Source organism: Poecilia formosa, unplaced genomic scaffold (assembly GCF_000485575.1).
Source record: "Poecilia formosa unplaced genomic scaffold, Poecilia_formosa-5.1.2 Scaffold41, whole genome shotgun sequence".
Lineage (NCBI taxonomy): Eukaryota > Metazoa > Chordata > Actinopteri > Cyprinodontiformes > Poeciliidae > Poecilia > Poecilia formosa.
In genome coordinates, this window is record NW_006799980.1 from 1888695 (window position 1) to 1902911 (window position 14217).

General features: G+C 43.0%; 1 protein-coding gene across 6 annotated transcripts in view; it reads right to left on the bottom strand.

The window, feature by feature from the left end:
* Nucleotides 1–14217, bottom strand: part of pcdh7b (protocadherin 7b) — a 141293-nt gene that overhangs the window by 67532 nt on the left and 59544 nt on the right. For 2 of the 6 annotated variants that reach the window (XM_007551333.2, XM_007551336.2), the window contains exon 2: nucleotides 1442–1637. The exons of 2 other annotated variants lie outside the window; for them this stretch is intronic. In XM_007551333.2, the coding sequence (XP_007551395.1) occupies nucleotides 1442–1637 (196 nt within the window). Of the gene's footprint in view, nucleotides 1–1417; nucleotides 1638–14217 lie in introns of all 6 variants that reach the window. 2 more of the 6 variants (XM_007551332.2, XM_007551335.2) reach the window with 1 other exon arrangement.

Genomic DNA, 14217 nt, shown 5'->3' on the forward strand with positions numbered 1-14217 from the left:
AAAAAAATATATTGAGGTTTATGGTTGCTGTGTGACCAAATGTACAAATGTTCAAGGAGGGTGAATACTTTAGGAAGTTGCTGCAACTTCAACTTTAGGATTTATTTATGCCATTAGATTTTGCTTTGTATATACAATCAATGTACGAGCCTACTCTGTATACAGTATGCTATTTTTGGACCTGCTTGTTTTCCAGTTTATGCTATTTTAATTCCGAGAGCGGATTTGACTGACAGGGCTGATCATGGTCGCAATCTGACAGTCTGCTGGTGGCTGTCTCAGTTGAGTCACTTAAAAAGGATAGCTATAGCTAAAAAGTGCTTTTTCATATTTCCAATCCTACTGTAAACATGAAATTTTACATGCCACTTGAAAAATAAATAAGTAAATACCATCCACAAGTACACATCAAGGCCAAATCTTGAGCATAGGGTCAGTGTTCTTCCAAGTTCCTAGCCAATAAGTCACTCAGTTCTTCCCTAAGGGTAAATCAATCTTTTCTTTTTTTTTTGGTCTTGAGAATACGTCTGACTTGTGACAACCACGCAGATCTGCCATTACAAGTGTGACATCTCAATCTTTTGCAAGGGAGGATATGAATCTTTAAGCCATTTGAATATCACTCGCTAAGCTCTGGTGGAAAAGCCTCTGCACTTAGGCTTAGCACTCTCAAGACAGCTACTCCTTGTTAAGAGTCGCCTCAGACTCCTCCACTATGAATGGGACCATTACCCTCATCGCTTACTGCACAACCACTCACACACGCACACACGCACACACACACACACACACACACACACGCATATGAACACGCATATGCATCTATGCATATCTTTCTCTCAACTGGGGCAAACTGAATGCGTTCAGAAGAGCTGCGAGCCAAACGCGCACGGCGAATCAGTGCGCCAGTTGTCTGTATAGCTTCTAAACAATTCCGGATGAGTTCTGGCTCCCTGCTGTGCCCCTTTTCCGCTTCCCTTAAAGAACGCAGGGCAAGATGGAGATATCTTATAGAAAAGCTCATCTACATGAGAAAAGGGACGTAAGTGGGAATTGTAAATTCTTCATGATGCAGCGCTGGGTTAATTTACAATAGGATAAAAGGATCAAAAATGACAAGAAGGGGGGAGTTAGTTTAATGCAGGACGACTTATGTTGCTCCTTTGATCAGACAAGTCTGATGTTTCCAAATAAAAATAAATAAAAAAAATCTGCTACGTCCTCTGCTGCTAGATCCCAACGCCAGAAAGCGCACCTCACCTGATGCAACGATAAGCGTGAATTAGAGACGTTTCTGTCTGTTTGTGGTGCTGACTACCGTCCAACGCCCCTATGGGAAACCTGTAGCCCAGTATGTGGTGTGTGTGCTTCCTATGACTTAGCGGGTTCTTAACCTCCTTTCAGTGTTTGCCCCTACCATTTTCCATGTGCTCTGCCTCACCGACACTGCCATCCGGCGTTGTCCTCTCGTAGCTGTCCTCGGGCAGGGGGAGGGCGCCCAGCCGGGGGCCCGAAGAGCTCTTGCTGCTGGGTGTCTCGGATTCATCCAGGCCGCTGTCGTAGCAGCTCTGCAGCGATCCCTGCTGGTGAGGGTCCTGGGGCTGGCTCACCACCGAGAAGGTCACTCGACGAAACGGCTACAAGAGAAACCAAACGTCCGGGGGTCACTATAATAGGGACTGTTTTTAGCTGTGTTTGTCTTTTTTAGTGAGATATGATTTTTGGGAAGTTGGGGCCGCTGAAAATCAGACATGGGCTTTTCAGGAGCGGGATGCCAGGAATCTGGGGGATAAGAGGGGGTCAAAGGAGGCGCAAAAATGTATAGGCTAGATTTTAATGGGAGGCTATTAATGATTAAAAGTACAGATAAGCTGGCCTAAAAAATAATAACAAATGTCCTGATTTCCACAGGAATCGACTAAGACACCTGACTTTTACCCAAAAACCTTGGCAATAAACTTTCCCCTCACCCCCAAACTAAGCCAAACTAAACCTAGGCAACCGAGAAGACATGGAGGCTAATGAGCTCAGTGTTTTTATCAAACTAATTTGCCCACTGAAAGTAAGAAGAAAGACCTGATTTGAAAGCAGAAAGCGAAACCACAAGTCTAACCCCGGACGCATACAAACAGGCAGAGCCACTTGTTGCCACGTTACCACACAAAAAGGTCCAGCTAGGTAAGAGGTAGGTTCAAGCTGTCATTGCATGCGGTCTGGTTGAGCACATTACTGAACAACATCCGCTGTTAGGCACTAACAGCGTATCATCGAGACAGAGGCCTGTTCCTCACTGTCTCAGCCTGCTTAGTTTTCTTCCTGTGTCTCTCATTTCCCTGTCAGAAGCAGCACAAAGGCAATGGCACGGAGGAATGATAGCTGGAGGAATAAGCATGAAGTGAGGAATGAAAGAACCGGTTTGGTCATTATAGCAGTAAATGGCATAACAAATTGTCGCTGCCACTCATTAATTAGACACAAACACTGTCGGAGCTCGCCTCTGCTGCCGCAAAATGTGCGAGCAACCTTGCCGGACTGCGGATCCGTCCGCTCGCAATCCTTCTCTTCCCCACTGTCATCCGTGTTTCCTTGTTCAATCACGAGAGTATTACATGGGGCAGAGGCTCATTACTCAAAAATGCTCTCCCCAGCACCATTGCACATTTGTTCCCTTAATTCTCTCACCTGAAGAAGATGAAACGGTTAGCCTCAAGTGATTGCAATTTAAATTGGTACACGGTAGATAGGTTTTCTTTGCCGTTCGCTAGATTTTGCAGGTAGAGGTGTGTTTGAAGGGACTCTCTTGAAGGGGGCCTGAAACATAAAGTTCGACCCAAAGATCTCATAGCTGGCAGGAAGCGGTATATCCCTAGTTGTGGTGGCATACACCTCTCAGTCACCTTGAGAGAACTCTAGTTGGAAAAAGACGGAAAAGGGGCGCAATTGGCTTCTGTGTAACTGATCTGAAAACTCTGGTAAAAGGTGAAAAAGCAAGTAAATAAAGGCATCTACTGATCTGTAAATGTTGGTAAGAAGTTGCTAGGAGCTGATCAAATCACCCTACCTTTCCAGGTATTCTTCTTGCCAAACTAAATATAAAGAATGACCCATAAGAACTATCCGCAAAAAAGGTGATCCACAGGTGCAGCTCGTTTTTTTTTTTTTGTTTTTTTTTCTAGCTTTTCTAGCTTCCTGTGGCACCTAGCTGTCCTGCAGTGCCAACTCTAGCTTGGCTGTCAACTTAAACAACATGTGAACATTTGATTGCAGCTGATCTGGATCAACCAAAAACAGACGTACATGGACGTCCAGCATGACGCGTGGAAGTTCTTCGATTTTTTTTTTCCAACTCCATGTAGCAGATAGTTGTTCTGCAGTGCAAACACTTGCTTCGATACAAATAGGAACAACGAGAAGACAGTCCCGAACTGATGTCTATTTTCTCTGTCCTCTGTAACCATTTCAGCCAACATCAATTCTGTGTTTTCTTTATTACTTTCGTTAGATTTAATGGTCCCTGGTAGGCTACGATGCTACGCTCTTCAGCTGTCACAAGTCGACTGTTGCTAGGGTGAGCCCCCACTAGCATGGAGACATGGGGGCTGGTATGAAAAGATCAAACCACGGTCTTCTTCTACGTTTAGTTAATATAAATAGATATAGGAACATGAATTGTTCTCATCATTTGTACTCATCTAAGCTAATACTGTGTGAGCTTGTTAATGATTTTTTTTTCCCTCAGTCCAGTGGGAATTTATTTATTTTTTTAGCTCTGTGTGTGTGTGTGTGTGTGTGTGTGTGTGTGTGTGTGTGTGTGTGTGTGTGAATTTTTAATTTATTTATCTATTTCTCCCCAGTTCTGTTTCTCTGGCTGGCTGGCAAGCACGGCAATCTTGGCAATAAATCATGTTTCCTTGTAATTACAATCAACACTCAACAAATGAATTGGTATAAATATTCATGCAGATTTCACTTGGCTAGTCAAACATTTTGTTGTATAACAGAAGCGGAGGCCAGTAGGAAAAACTGATCACTATAGGTGTAATAACACTGAAAAAAAAAAAAAAGAGTTGTGATGACACAGAAACATTTTGTTTGTTTTTGTTTGGTTGTACTGTATTTCTCCAAAACATTTGTTAAGTGTGAGGTGTGTTCTAACAAATCTTCCAGCTTGTCTAAGCAGAAAAATTGGGCTTTTTTTTTTTCCCCCCCTATGACCAGATTCAATCTGTGTGACTTTGCTTTATAGGAAAAACCAATTTTTAATGAAACACATTTAAAAAAAAATGTCACTTAATGAATTGCCAGTAACTTGCAATGAAAGAAAAGTACTTGAGGTTGAGCACAATGAGGGAAAATTGAGTTTGGGAAAAAGGAAAAAGAACCTGACAAGAAGGGAGAAAAAAAAAAAGAAAAAGAAATGAACAAACAGGTTTTATGTTTTATTCACCTGAATTTCCTCACTTGCTTTCTCCGGAGGGAGAGCAAGAGTGAACAGAATAAAAGCGGGGGGTGGAGGGGAAGCTAATTTGTTTGCAGACCAGAAATAGGGTTCACGCAGAGATTGCCAAAGGCTTTGGATTAGAATCTGCAGCCTCGATCAACTGCAAAGCAACCTTTGATCCTTCTCTTCTTGCTCTTTTAGATAAAGGAATAACATAAAAAGACACTTTATTTCGATTTGAGATTTTATGCGAATGTCTGAGGATGTGGAATTGAGATTAGAAATAAAGGAAAAGGCTAAATTATGTCGCTTGGCAAGCCCTATGAATTCACATGCAACTGTCAGGTTGTCATGACCGATTTGATTCTTTCAGTCCTTCTCTTGAATATTAAGGGTAAGAGACAATTTAGAAAGAGTCACACTCAAGTCATAAAAAAAAATCTTACTCTGCCATGCAGAATGAGACCTGGGAACAGGAGTTTTGCTGCCCTAAGGATGTTCAAATGTCCAAATATTAACAGACTGGGTTAATAGCTAACCGATGAGCAATTATTGTGTTATTTTGCACATAGTTGCTTACAACTCAACATATGATGGTCCTTTTTGTGAGCTTGTGAGTTTCTATTGTTAGTTTCCTATCCTTCTTCCCACCAGAGGTTTCTGCACTGCTCACACGCCGGCCATTTAAGCAACGACGCAGACCGAAACACAAGCACATCTGGACAAACTGAGACGTCATCATGACTCTATCTGATTACATTTCCGCTGAAAATAAATAGCCACAGATTCGGGAACTTTTACTTTTTCACCTGGACCTGATGCCGTTTCCTTTCATAGACCTTTTCTTATGTACGGCTTTCATTACTTATAAGCGCCACGCCGTTTTATGTTTACCAGATGCCAAAGCACTTCTCAGGGGTCACGAAATTTCCCTCAGACTGATGTCCAGCTGTGGCGACCAGGAGAGAGGACTGGGCAAATTCATCAAAACTGAACAATGTAAACTAGCCACAGGTTTTTCAGGGAGCTGTGGCCGAACCTCGAACCAGCCTATTTCCTGGACGCTTGAGGCAAAACACATGTGCTGCCTGTCTCACAGGTACCCGAAGCCAATAAAAACAGCGCCGCGCCAGTCGTGTCAACAGTGAATGACCTCTTGGATTTAATTTCCATTTCCCTCCCGTCCTAACAAAATGTTTGTCCTCTTTCAGCAGCTATCTGTTTTTAACCACAGCTTCTTCTTTTATCTGCTGGTGAACCTTGGAAGGCTGACACACACCGCTCACGCATGAAGCGCACTGTCTCCTTACGACGCTAGTTATGATGATTATTTGGTCTGTACAGCATGTTTGAGGTCAAGTATGTCTTGTGGCATGCCAGGCATTGCTCATCATTACCGTACAGTGCTTTTACAAAAGTATTCACACCGTTTACACCTTTTTTTTTTTCTTTTTTTTTTTGCACAATCCGAAGCTTCGGGACTTTTTATTGAAACTTTGCATGCCTCTCCTTATGGCGTGTAAATGTAAGGATTTTTGAAGTGACAAGTAGCAAAGTTGTTGAAAAGAACAACTTTTCACAATTTACAATCAGTGGCAAAAAAAAAAAAAATGGAAATTGATGTTCGCAGATGCTCTTCAGCCAGTCAAACCGAGGCAGAGTTATTTTGCAAAGTAAATTGAGAAAAACGGCAACGTCTAGATGCGAAAAGCTGGCAGACACATACACCAAACGACTTCCAGCTCTAATTGCAGTGAAAGCTGTTTTTTCCAAAGTGTTTCTGTACTTTTAAGATTTTTAACTCTAGAAAATGCTGAAAATTATTTATCTCGCCCCTTCACATTACAGTTGTGTGCTACATTTTGCATGCTGCGCAGAATCCCAATGAAACAAAAGAGTTTGTGGGCTAAAGTAGCTGTGTATGTGCACTGGGCGGCCTGTCGCCCGTTCTCACTTGATGCATGGCTTTATAATTAGGCCTACCTTCAACAGACCCTCCGGATGAAATGAAGGATAATGGAACTGGTATGAAAACACCGTGTGTGTAATTTCAGCTGTAAATACCTTTGGCAGATGGCAGTGACCCACTACCGTGAACCACAGGAAGTAATTGTGGCTGGGTTGGACTTGGGGCGAGAGGAGCAAACATAAACTGCAGGTCCAGTGTGTTATTGCAGTCAACCCAGAGAAATGAAGGGATGCGGAGGAGGGGAGCTTGAGCAAGCAAGATAGACCGGGAGATAAAGAGGCCAATTGAAAACGAGGGGAGCCAAAGAGAGATGGAGAGAGTGACGACGGAGGGCAGCGACACACGAGTGCCGGCATGATTGCCAAAAGTGCCAGTCGGTAATTAAGAACCCGTGTTTCATTTTTAATGGGCAACCAGGCGGTGACCTGATACACCACCTGAGACACAGTCAGAGGGAGCCAAATAGCCATGACATACAAAAACAACATACTTGCAGGGATCTTAAATTGGCTCAATCTAATTGCTTTTGCCTGTTTAAGTGCAAGAGAAAACTTGGTGCAATTCCAGCGCTGGGGAGTCGCAAAAGTTATTGAGATATATTGTTACTGAAGTGATAAATGAGACAAATGCCCTCAGGCTGAACTGATGGTTAATCAATTGGAATCTGATCAAGGTGGATTCAAGTTCGATTTGGGTTCTGCCCAGCTGTGGTAAATTAGGGTGTTACAGAACAGAATGTTGATTCTTGTGGACGACTCGGCAGCCAAAAAACGAGTGGAAAGGCTGGATTTTCTGTGCCTTCTCACCAAGACAACATTGTACGCACTTCACTGGAAATTGATTTGACAGACAACAATATTGGATAATTGTGAAGTAAAATAAAAACTTATCAATTAGGGGCTCTACAAGCACAAGCTTTCAATACTTGCCACAGATTCTCACGGAATATAAATTTAGGCCCAGCGGTTGTACTGCGTCCCAAGTCTGTTTTTTACCCATTTAAAGATTTTCTTTTAGTTCCATGAGCTCTGAACGGCTCACCCATCAATATCAAAAGTAAACAATCCCACAGCACAATCCATTTTCACATTACAATGGTGAGTTATCTTGGTCTAACACATAACGTCCTTTTGAAATGCTATATTCATGGTTAAAACTTGATCAAATGTAGTAATGTTCAAGTAATATAAACTCCTGGGAGGCATTGTAGATGGTTTCTCAGGTGCCCTGGATTTATTTATTTATTTTTTAATGTATGGTTTGGTTAAGTTGTGAGATTGTCGGTGGAGGAGCTGGCTTTAGCTTTGTTAGGCGGAACTGCTGGCTGAGTCTCAGGTATCGTGTTTTAGCCCGGCCAATAGCTTTGGCCCTGTCAAGCTCCGGTGCACGTCTTAATGTTCCCCCGTTTTTCTTCAACCCTCAACTCCTCTGTGCAACATTCCTCGTAGGTCGTTCCTCCCTAAGCTGGAACCTGACACCGTAATGAGGGGAAACGGGAACAACATACCGAGAGACTCCAGGAGCAAAGAAAGAAAAAGAACAAAAACTGGGAGGAAAAAAAAAAATAAAAGTCTGAAATGACCGTCTTTGGTCTCGTCCTTGTCTGCTGAGTTTCAAAACCGCTTTCAGCCTCGCAGAGTGACGGCTCATCAAAGTAGCAGTTTACACAACAACAGAAACGGAGACAGAAGGATTGGTAAACCTCATTGCCATACTCTCTCAATTGAAATTATGTCAGCGAGGTGCGAGGTCATGCAATAAAGACTGGCACAGAGCCAGATAGTATAATTTCTAAGCACCTTTAAAAATACGTTAATGGCAATCGTGATGGGTAACACGCCATCTGTCAGAGTTGATGATGCTATTAGCACTCCCTTGTCGATCTTACCCTTCCGTTTTACCGTGTGGTGGTTTTATGGACTGACAGAACACAGATCAATTGAATGTCCTTCAGTGCTTCTCCACTGCTTTTCTTCAGTCTTATCGACCCTTTATTGGCATGTTTGGCAGGAGAGACAGTCGGACACATGCATATGTTTCAGTGGGGCTAGGCTAACCAGAGGAAGATCCTAAACACAAACCGTATGATGATTTCACCGTTTTGCCATAAAATGAAGCTGATATTAGACAAAAAAAAAAAAAATCTCCTCACAGATGCTGCTAGAAAACTTCCTTTCAACGTTACATTTTCTTACTTTGTCAACTTTCCTGTTGTCTTTTGCTCCTCCACGTTTTTAGGGACGTCTTTGGAAGAGAGCCACCGATAGCATTTTCCTATTAGCATTCAACCCATGAACGGAGCCAAAAAACAGGCCCGCAGGAAAAAAAGAAGAAGAAGAAAAAAAAAGATCACACATGGTTACTTTTTTAAAGTCAGGGCTAAACTTTTAATTGCTCTTCAAGTGGCGGATTAGGCCACTGGTGTCACAGAGATACTATTCTGCTGGGATGTGTTTGAACATTGACAGAAGCTTAACCCAGTCCCTGACCTATTCTGAAAGCAGAAGAAGAGCTTTTGTTTCGTTTTTTTTTTTTTGTTTTTTGTCTTTTTTTTTCTTCTCTTATATTTATGAAGTGGGGACCAAGATATGCAGAGGGGGCATTAGCTGAGAGTGGCAGTGGTTTAGCTTCAAACTGATGCATAACCCCCCTTTGTAGTTCTTCAAGAACACAGTCGTTGTAAAATGGGCGTGTTGGAACTGATAGCGGGCCGTGATGAAGTAGGCAGAATGAAAGCTTCATCTTTCATGGAGGCAGTCGTGTCAACATCAGCTAAATATGCAGCATGGTCATTTTATGCTGTGGTAAATTTTCGTGGACATTCACAGCAAACAACTCCACTCTCCCACAATCCCCCCCTTTATACACACACACACACACACACACACACACACACACACACACACACACACACACACTTATTCATGACTTATGTTACATTCTCTGATTGAGAATGGATAGGAGCTTCTCCTGTGTCTCCACTTTAGAGCCTCTCCTGCTGACACAAGCGCTGGCATGCACCAGGGAATGAGTGTCAACCAAACTCCAACCCTGGTGTTGCTTACATAGTACCGGCCTGCAAATCCTGTGATCGCATTTCCTTTTTCTTTCCTTTTTTTTTTTTTTTTTTTTCTACCATAATTATTTTGTTCACACTCAGAAGGTTTCTCAACAATTCAGTGTTTTTTTTTTTTTTTTTTTGTGTTTTTTTTTTTTTCTCTCTTCTTCAATTCCTGACCTGAGTGTGTAAGTGTGACCTGTGAGAAAGAGCCATTAAAAGCGTGTGCAGTTTTGGTCAGGCAGTTAGAAACATGCAACACAAAGATGACCGTCATTAAGTTTGAACTTGTAATTATGAATCCATGTAGAAAAAATAAAATAAAATAATGATTTGGATTTCCAAGTCCTTGAATCCCCAAAACCAGGCCATCAAATGCAGACATGTAAAGCACACTCAATAGAAGTGTTCTCTGTAATGGATCATGCCCCTCTGACAAGACAATGGATAAGTCTGGGTTTGGCTGTTTTATCAGGAGCAGTTCTTGGCTCCCTGGTTCCAGAGAAACTAAGCAAAACAAAAACATGTTGGACAGTTCAAGCAATCGAATTTTGGGATTATCTTGACTGGCCTCCACAATGTCCCGACTTCAAAAACGAAAACAAAATACCATTGAAAAGAGTTAAAGCAGAGACTAAGAGCAAGGCTTTTCATCCAACATCACAAGAGGACCGCTGGGGGAGAAAAAAAAAATGGTCAAAAAGTTCAACACACATACTCCAAAACCATGTGGAAATCCTTCTCAGAAGAGTTGAAGAATTTGTATACGCAAAAGATGGACTTAATGTCATCACGCAACTGCATCTGAAGGCAGACTAGTGGATACTTCAGAAATGTAGTGCAGATCGAATATGCCACCAAACTAACAACAGATTCTTGTTGATGGCTACAAAAAGCTGGTAAAATAATCAAAATCAAAGTGGAGCGTACACTTAATCCAGTATATGATACTGACTTTACTTAAATAGAAAGATATCCAAAATAAGCATAAACGTGCAAAGAGTTATTGGTTTTTAAATAACAGCAGTTATACGCTGTAAAAATCACTGTACCTAGAAAACAAGTCTAATTTATTTATTTTTTTTACTAACAGTGTCAACAGCTTTGATTTCCTAGTCCTGGCAGGCGAGCTGGTTAACAAGTTGCACAATTAGATCTAGAACTGCCCGGAAAGTGTTGTTCAAGACCGACGGCCCACTCCTGTCAGCTTTCTGCCCAGCCTGGGGGCTGCCGCTAACGTTAGCTTGTTGTGACACAGGTCAGGGTGTCGGCACAGAACATGACACGGCATCAGCAGAGCGGCCGGACGCCAGAGTCGAGCGTTCGTTGTTGAGGCCGTAAGACACATCAGCAGCGGCAGCATCGACTGCGGCTCACTTAGCTTTTTCTTCTACCTGTCCCACGGAGGCACAGATGGAAGATCTTTTTTAAAAGCCTCTGAATGCTATGTCTTATGAAATGAATGTTACCACAGAAGGAAAGGGGGGGTGGGGGGTGAAATCTGTGATGATATGATCAAAAGGCATGAGACAGACTGCGGAGAGAGAGGGATAAGGAAAAAAGAATCCAAAGATAAGGAAGAGAAGCCGAAACATTGTAGAGGCTTTAATAGGGCTGATAAATGATTCTTTATTTACCATCCTGAGTCGCTGATGACAGATAACCTGCATTTAGGGGATCAGGGCTGCCATCCAAACAGGCAAAAAAAAAAAAAGAGAGCACAAAGGGAAAGACTGGCAGAGGTTAGAGAGCATATCCAGCTTATCCACTAATGAGGCGTTCTGTTTGAGTACGATCATGCAGGCATGTATCCTTCATGTGGGATAAGTGGCGTGCGTCTCCAGCTCCCACGTCTGTTTCGGCGCGTCCTCGGGCGTTCTCTCGGAAAAAAAACCAAAAAAAAACACTCGCCTCGTTTCTCGAGGACAGTTCCCGCCAGGTGGCGCGGCTTTGTCTGGATCAAATTAGGACCGAGCCGATGCTGATCACATCGCACGCACGCACGCACACACTCATTCCCTTACAGGTCCCATCCACCACCTGTTCACGACAACAGCAGCATAGGACAATTATGATTCCAACAATTATGGAAACAATTACTACAAATGAGTAATTAGACCCTAATGTCGGGATAAATAAACTGACGTGGCAAAGGGAGAGGATGAAGGAGGAAGGGAAGAGCCCAAGGCGAGTGAAGGGGAGGAATGAGTAACAGGCGAGCGGATAGGAAAAGGGAATTGAAGCAGATATGTGGAGTCGCTACAGTAAACTCTGCTGCTGCAACATAAGGATTATCAAAAACCGAAATGGCTTCAGACTCACACACATACCCTTCCTGTCATGTCCCCCTTTTCCTCCATCCTCATTCATCTTCTCAACCCTGCCCCCTTATCTTCTCTCTTCCCTCTCTCTCTCCCCCCAACCCCGCCAGCCCTCCTCCTCCACTTTGCCTCCCTATCTCGGTCTCTGCCGCTCTCGCCCACTCTCCTGCTAACTCGCTATCTCTGTCGGGATCACGCAAGGTCAAACCTCCCCGACGTTTGATGGATGAAAATGGAATTAAGATGAAAGCACACTTTCAGATAATGAAGATATGCGGCGGGAGATTAGGAGACTCGGGGAGGCTGCCGAGGTGCCAGCCAAATTAATATTGAAATTTATGTGTGTTCGGCTCGTGCCCAGACAATCCCCGGGTGTTATTCTTCCCACCGGGGGGGAGCAAAGTGGAAAACACAACAAAAAAATGCTAATGGGGGAAAGTAGGAAAAGGTGGCGGCCCTTTTCCTTTCACCAGTTGGCAGTGTTATTTTGTCGGATGGAGTCAAATTTTTAACTTTGACACTAGAGGGGCTTCGTGCAGGAAAGGCAGACGGGTGCACGGGCTCACTTATGTGTAGCATGCTTTACATATCGACATGTGCCTTCTCCGATATTTGCATGTGCTTTGAGAGGCATATGATCTACTTTACAGGAAGAGACACAGGCATGCGCCGGGGATCTTAGAATCCGATCTTCCTCATCTCAGCAGTTTCGACGGAGGCCAGATCAGCGTGCGTGTGTGTTTGAGGAGTGTGTTATGGAAGATAGGAGAAAAGGATAAGGCTCCCCGTGTCTCGGTAGGAATAAAAGACAGAATATCAGTCGTTCAAGGCCTCGTATCAACCGTCTGATGACTGCGATATGCACACTAATCCACATGTAAAATAGTCCTCTCCTCCGAGGCACTTCTTTAAGTGCACTTAGTTAAGAGTCTGGCTGCTCTTTTCACATTTTTTTTTGCCTTCCATGACACTATACCCACTGACTGGAGAAAAGGAAAAAAAAACAAAGGAAAGAAAAACAAAAACAAAACAAGTGGTTTCGTCTGCAGCCTTATTAGAGTTCATTACCCGGTTGTAGACTGAGCAGATTTTTTTTTTATTTATGTTTGTTGGGTAGAGGAGGTTTTGACGTTAGTTTTGGGGAGTTGCGTAATGCCGGCATGAAATATGTTCTGCTGGGCAACATAAAAGCCAAAACGCAGTCAAGATTATTAAGCAAGGAGTACTATGCAGAGATAGCGGCACCATGGACGGGGGCCCTATTTGAATCCCAGATTTATGTTTGATGTAAAATGATCCAGTTGACCTTTTATTGTTTAAAACTTGAATTAAAAGTAAATAAGATGACACGATTACAGTTTAAACCGCTATAATTGATCCCCGAGTCAAAATTACGTGTAGTAACTGGAACTAAAGTGACGGCTTCAGCCATCTTATTTACCGGTCTGTGTTGATCCGAAGAAGCCTTTAACTGAAGAGACAGAAACGATGAACAAGCTCCAGAACAGGCACTTCAGAGTCATTAGTGGCTAATGCTTAGCCGCAGATAGGAAACTCTAACGCAGAGAATAACTGTATTATTATTATTATTATTATTATTATTAGCTGCAAACAGTTGCCTGAGATGACAGACTACCAAGCAGACACCAACTTCAGCATTATTAGTGGCTAACAGAGAGCTGTTACAGCCAACAGTCATTGGATGAGTCAGGTTCTTGACAGATTTCCAGTCCATAACAGGGCAACACAGAAACACGCAGGACTGACAACCGTGCATGCAAACACTCACTCGTAAGGGTGATTTAGAAAGGACTGTGGGAGGACGCCAGAGTACCTGGAGAGAACCCACGCACGGATGGAGAGGACATACAGAAAGGCCACAGACTAATTCAAACCCAGGACTCTCTTGCTACAAGGCAAAAGTGCAACCAATGCTGCAACCAGTACATCACTTTAAGACACAACTTCATGCCCTGGAGTCATGAACATATAGCTGCCCCTGGCTTCACCCGATAAAGTCGCAAACTGACACCGCAACCAGATAGAGACAGACTTCATTTTGAACAGAAACATTGTGGAGTTTCAGTGTAATTAAGTGTGGCTTCAACAATATAGGGGAGAAAAAAAAAACACACTTTAAAGGAGAAGCTAAGAAAACTTAGCTCAGCTTTGCCCTCGCCAAGCTGCAAGCTGTTCGTCTTTGTCAACGAAAACAGAGAGAGAGAGAGAGAGAGAGAAAAAAATCTGGTCAAGTTACAGGAGACTGCCAACAATGAAGCTCTTTGTTAAGGCATCAGGTAAACAGGGAGAAAGCAGAAAATATCTTTTGCTTTTTTTTTTACCATCCAAAGGCTGAGGAAAGGTCAAACAGGTATGATTACTGAACACCTGTGCCTGCTCTCCTGTGAGCTCGGTACCGATGTACCAA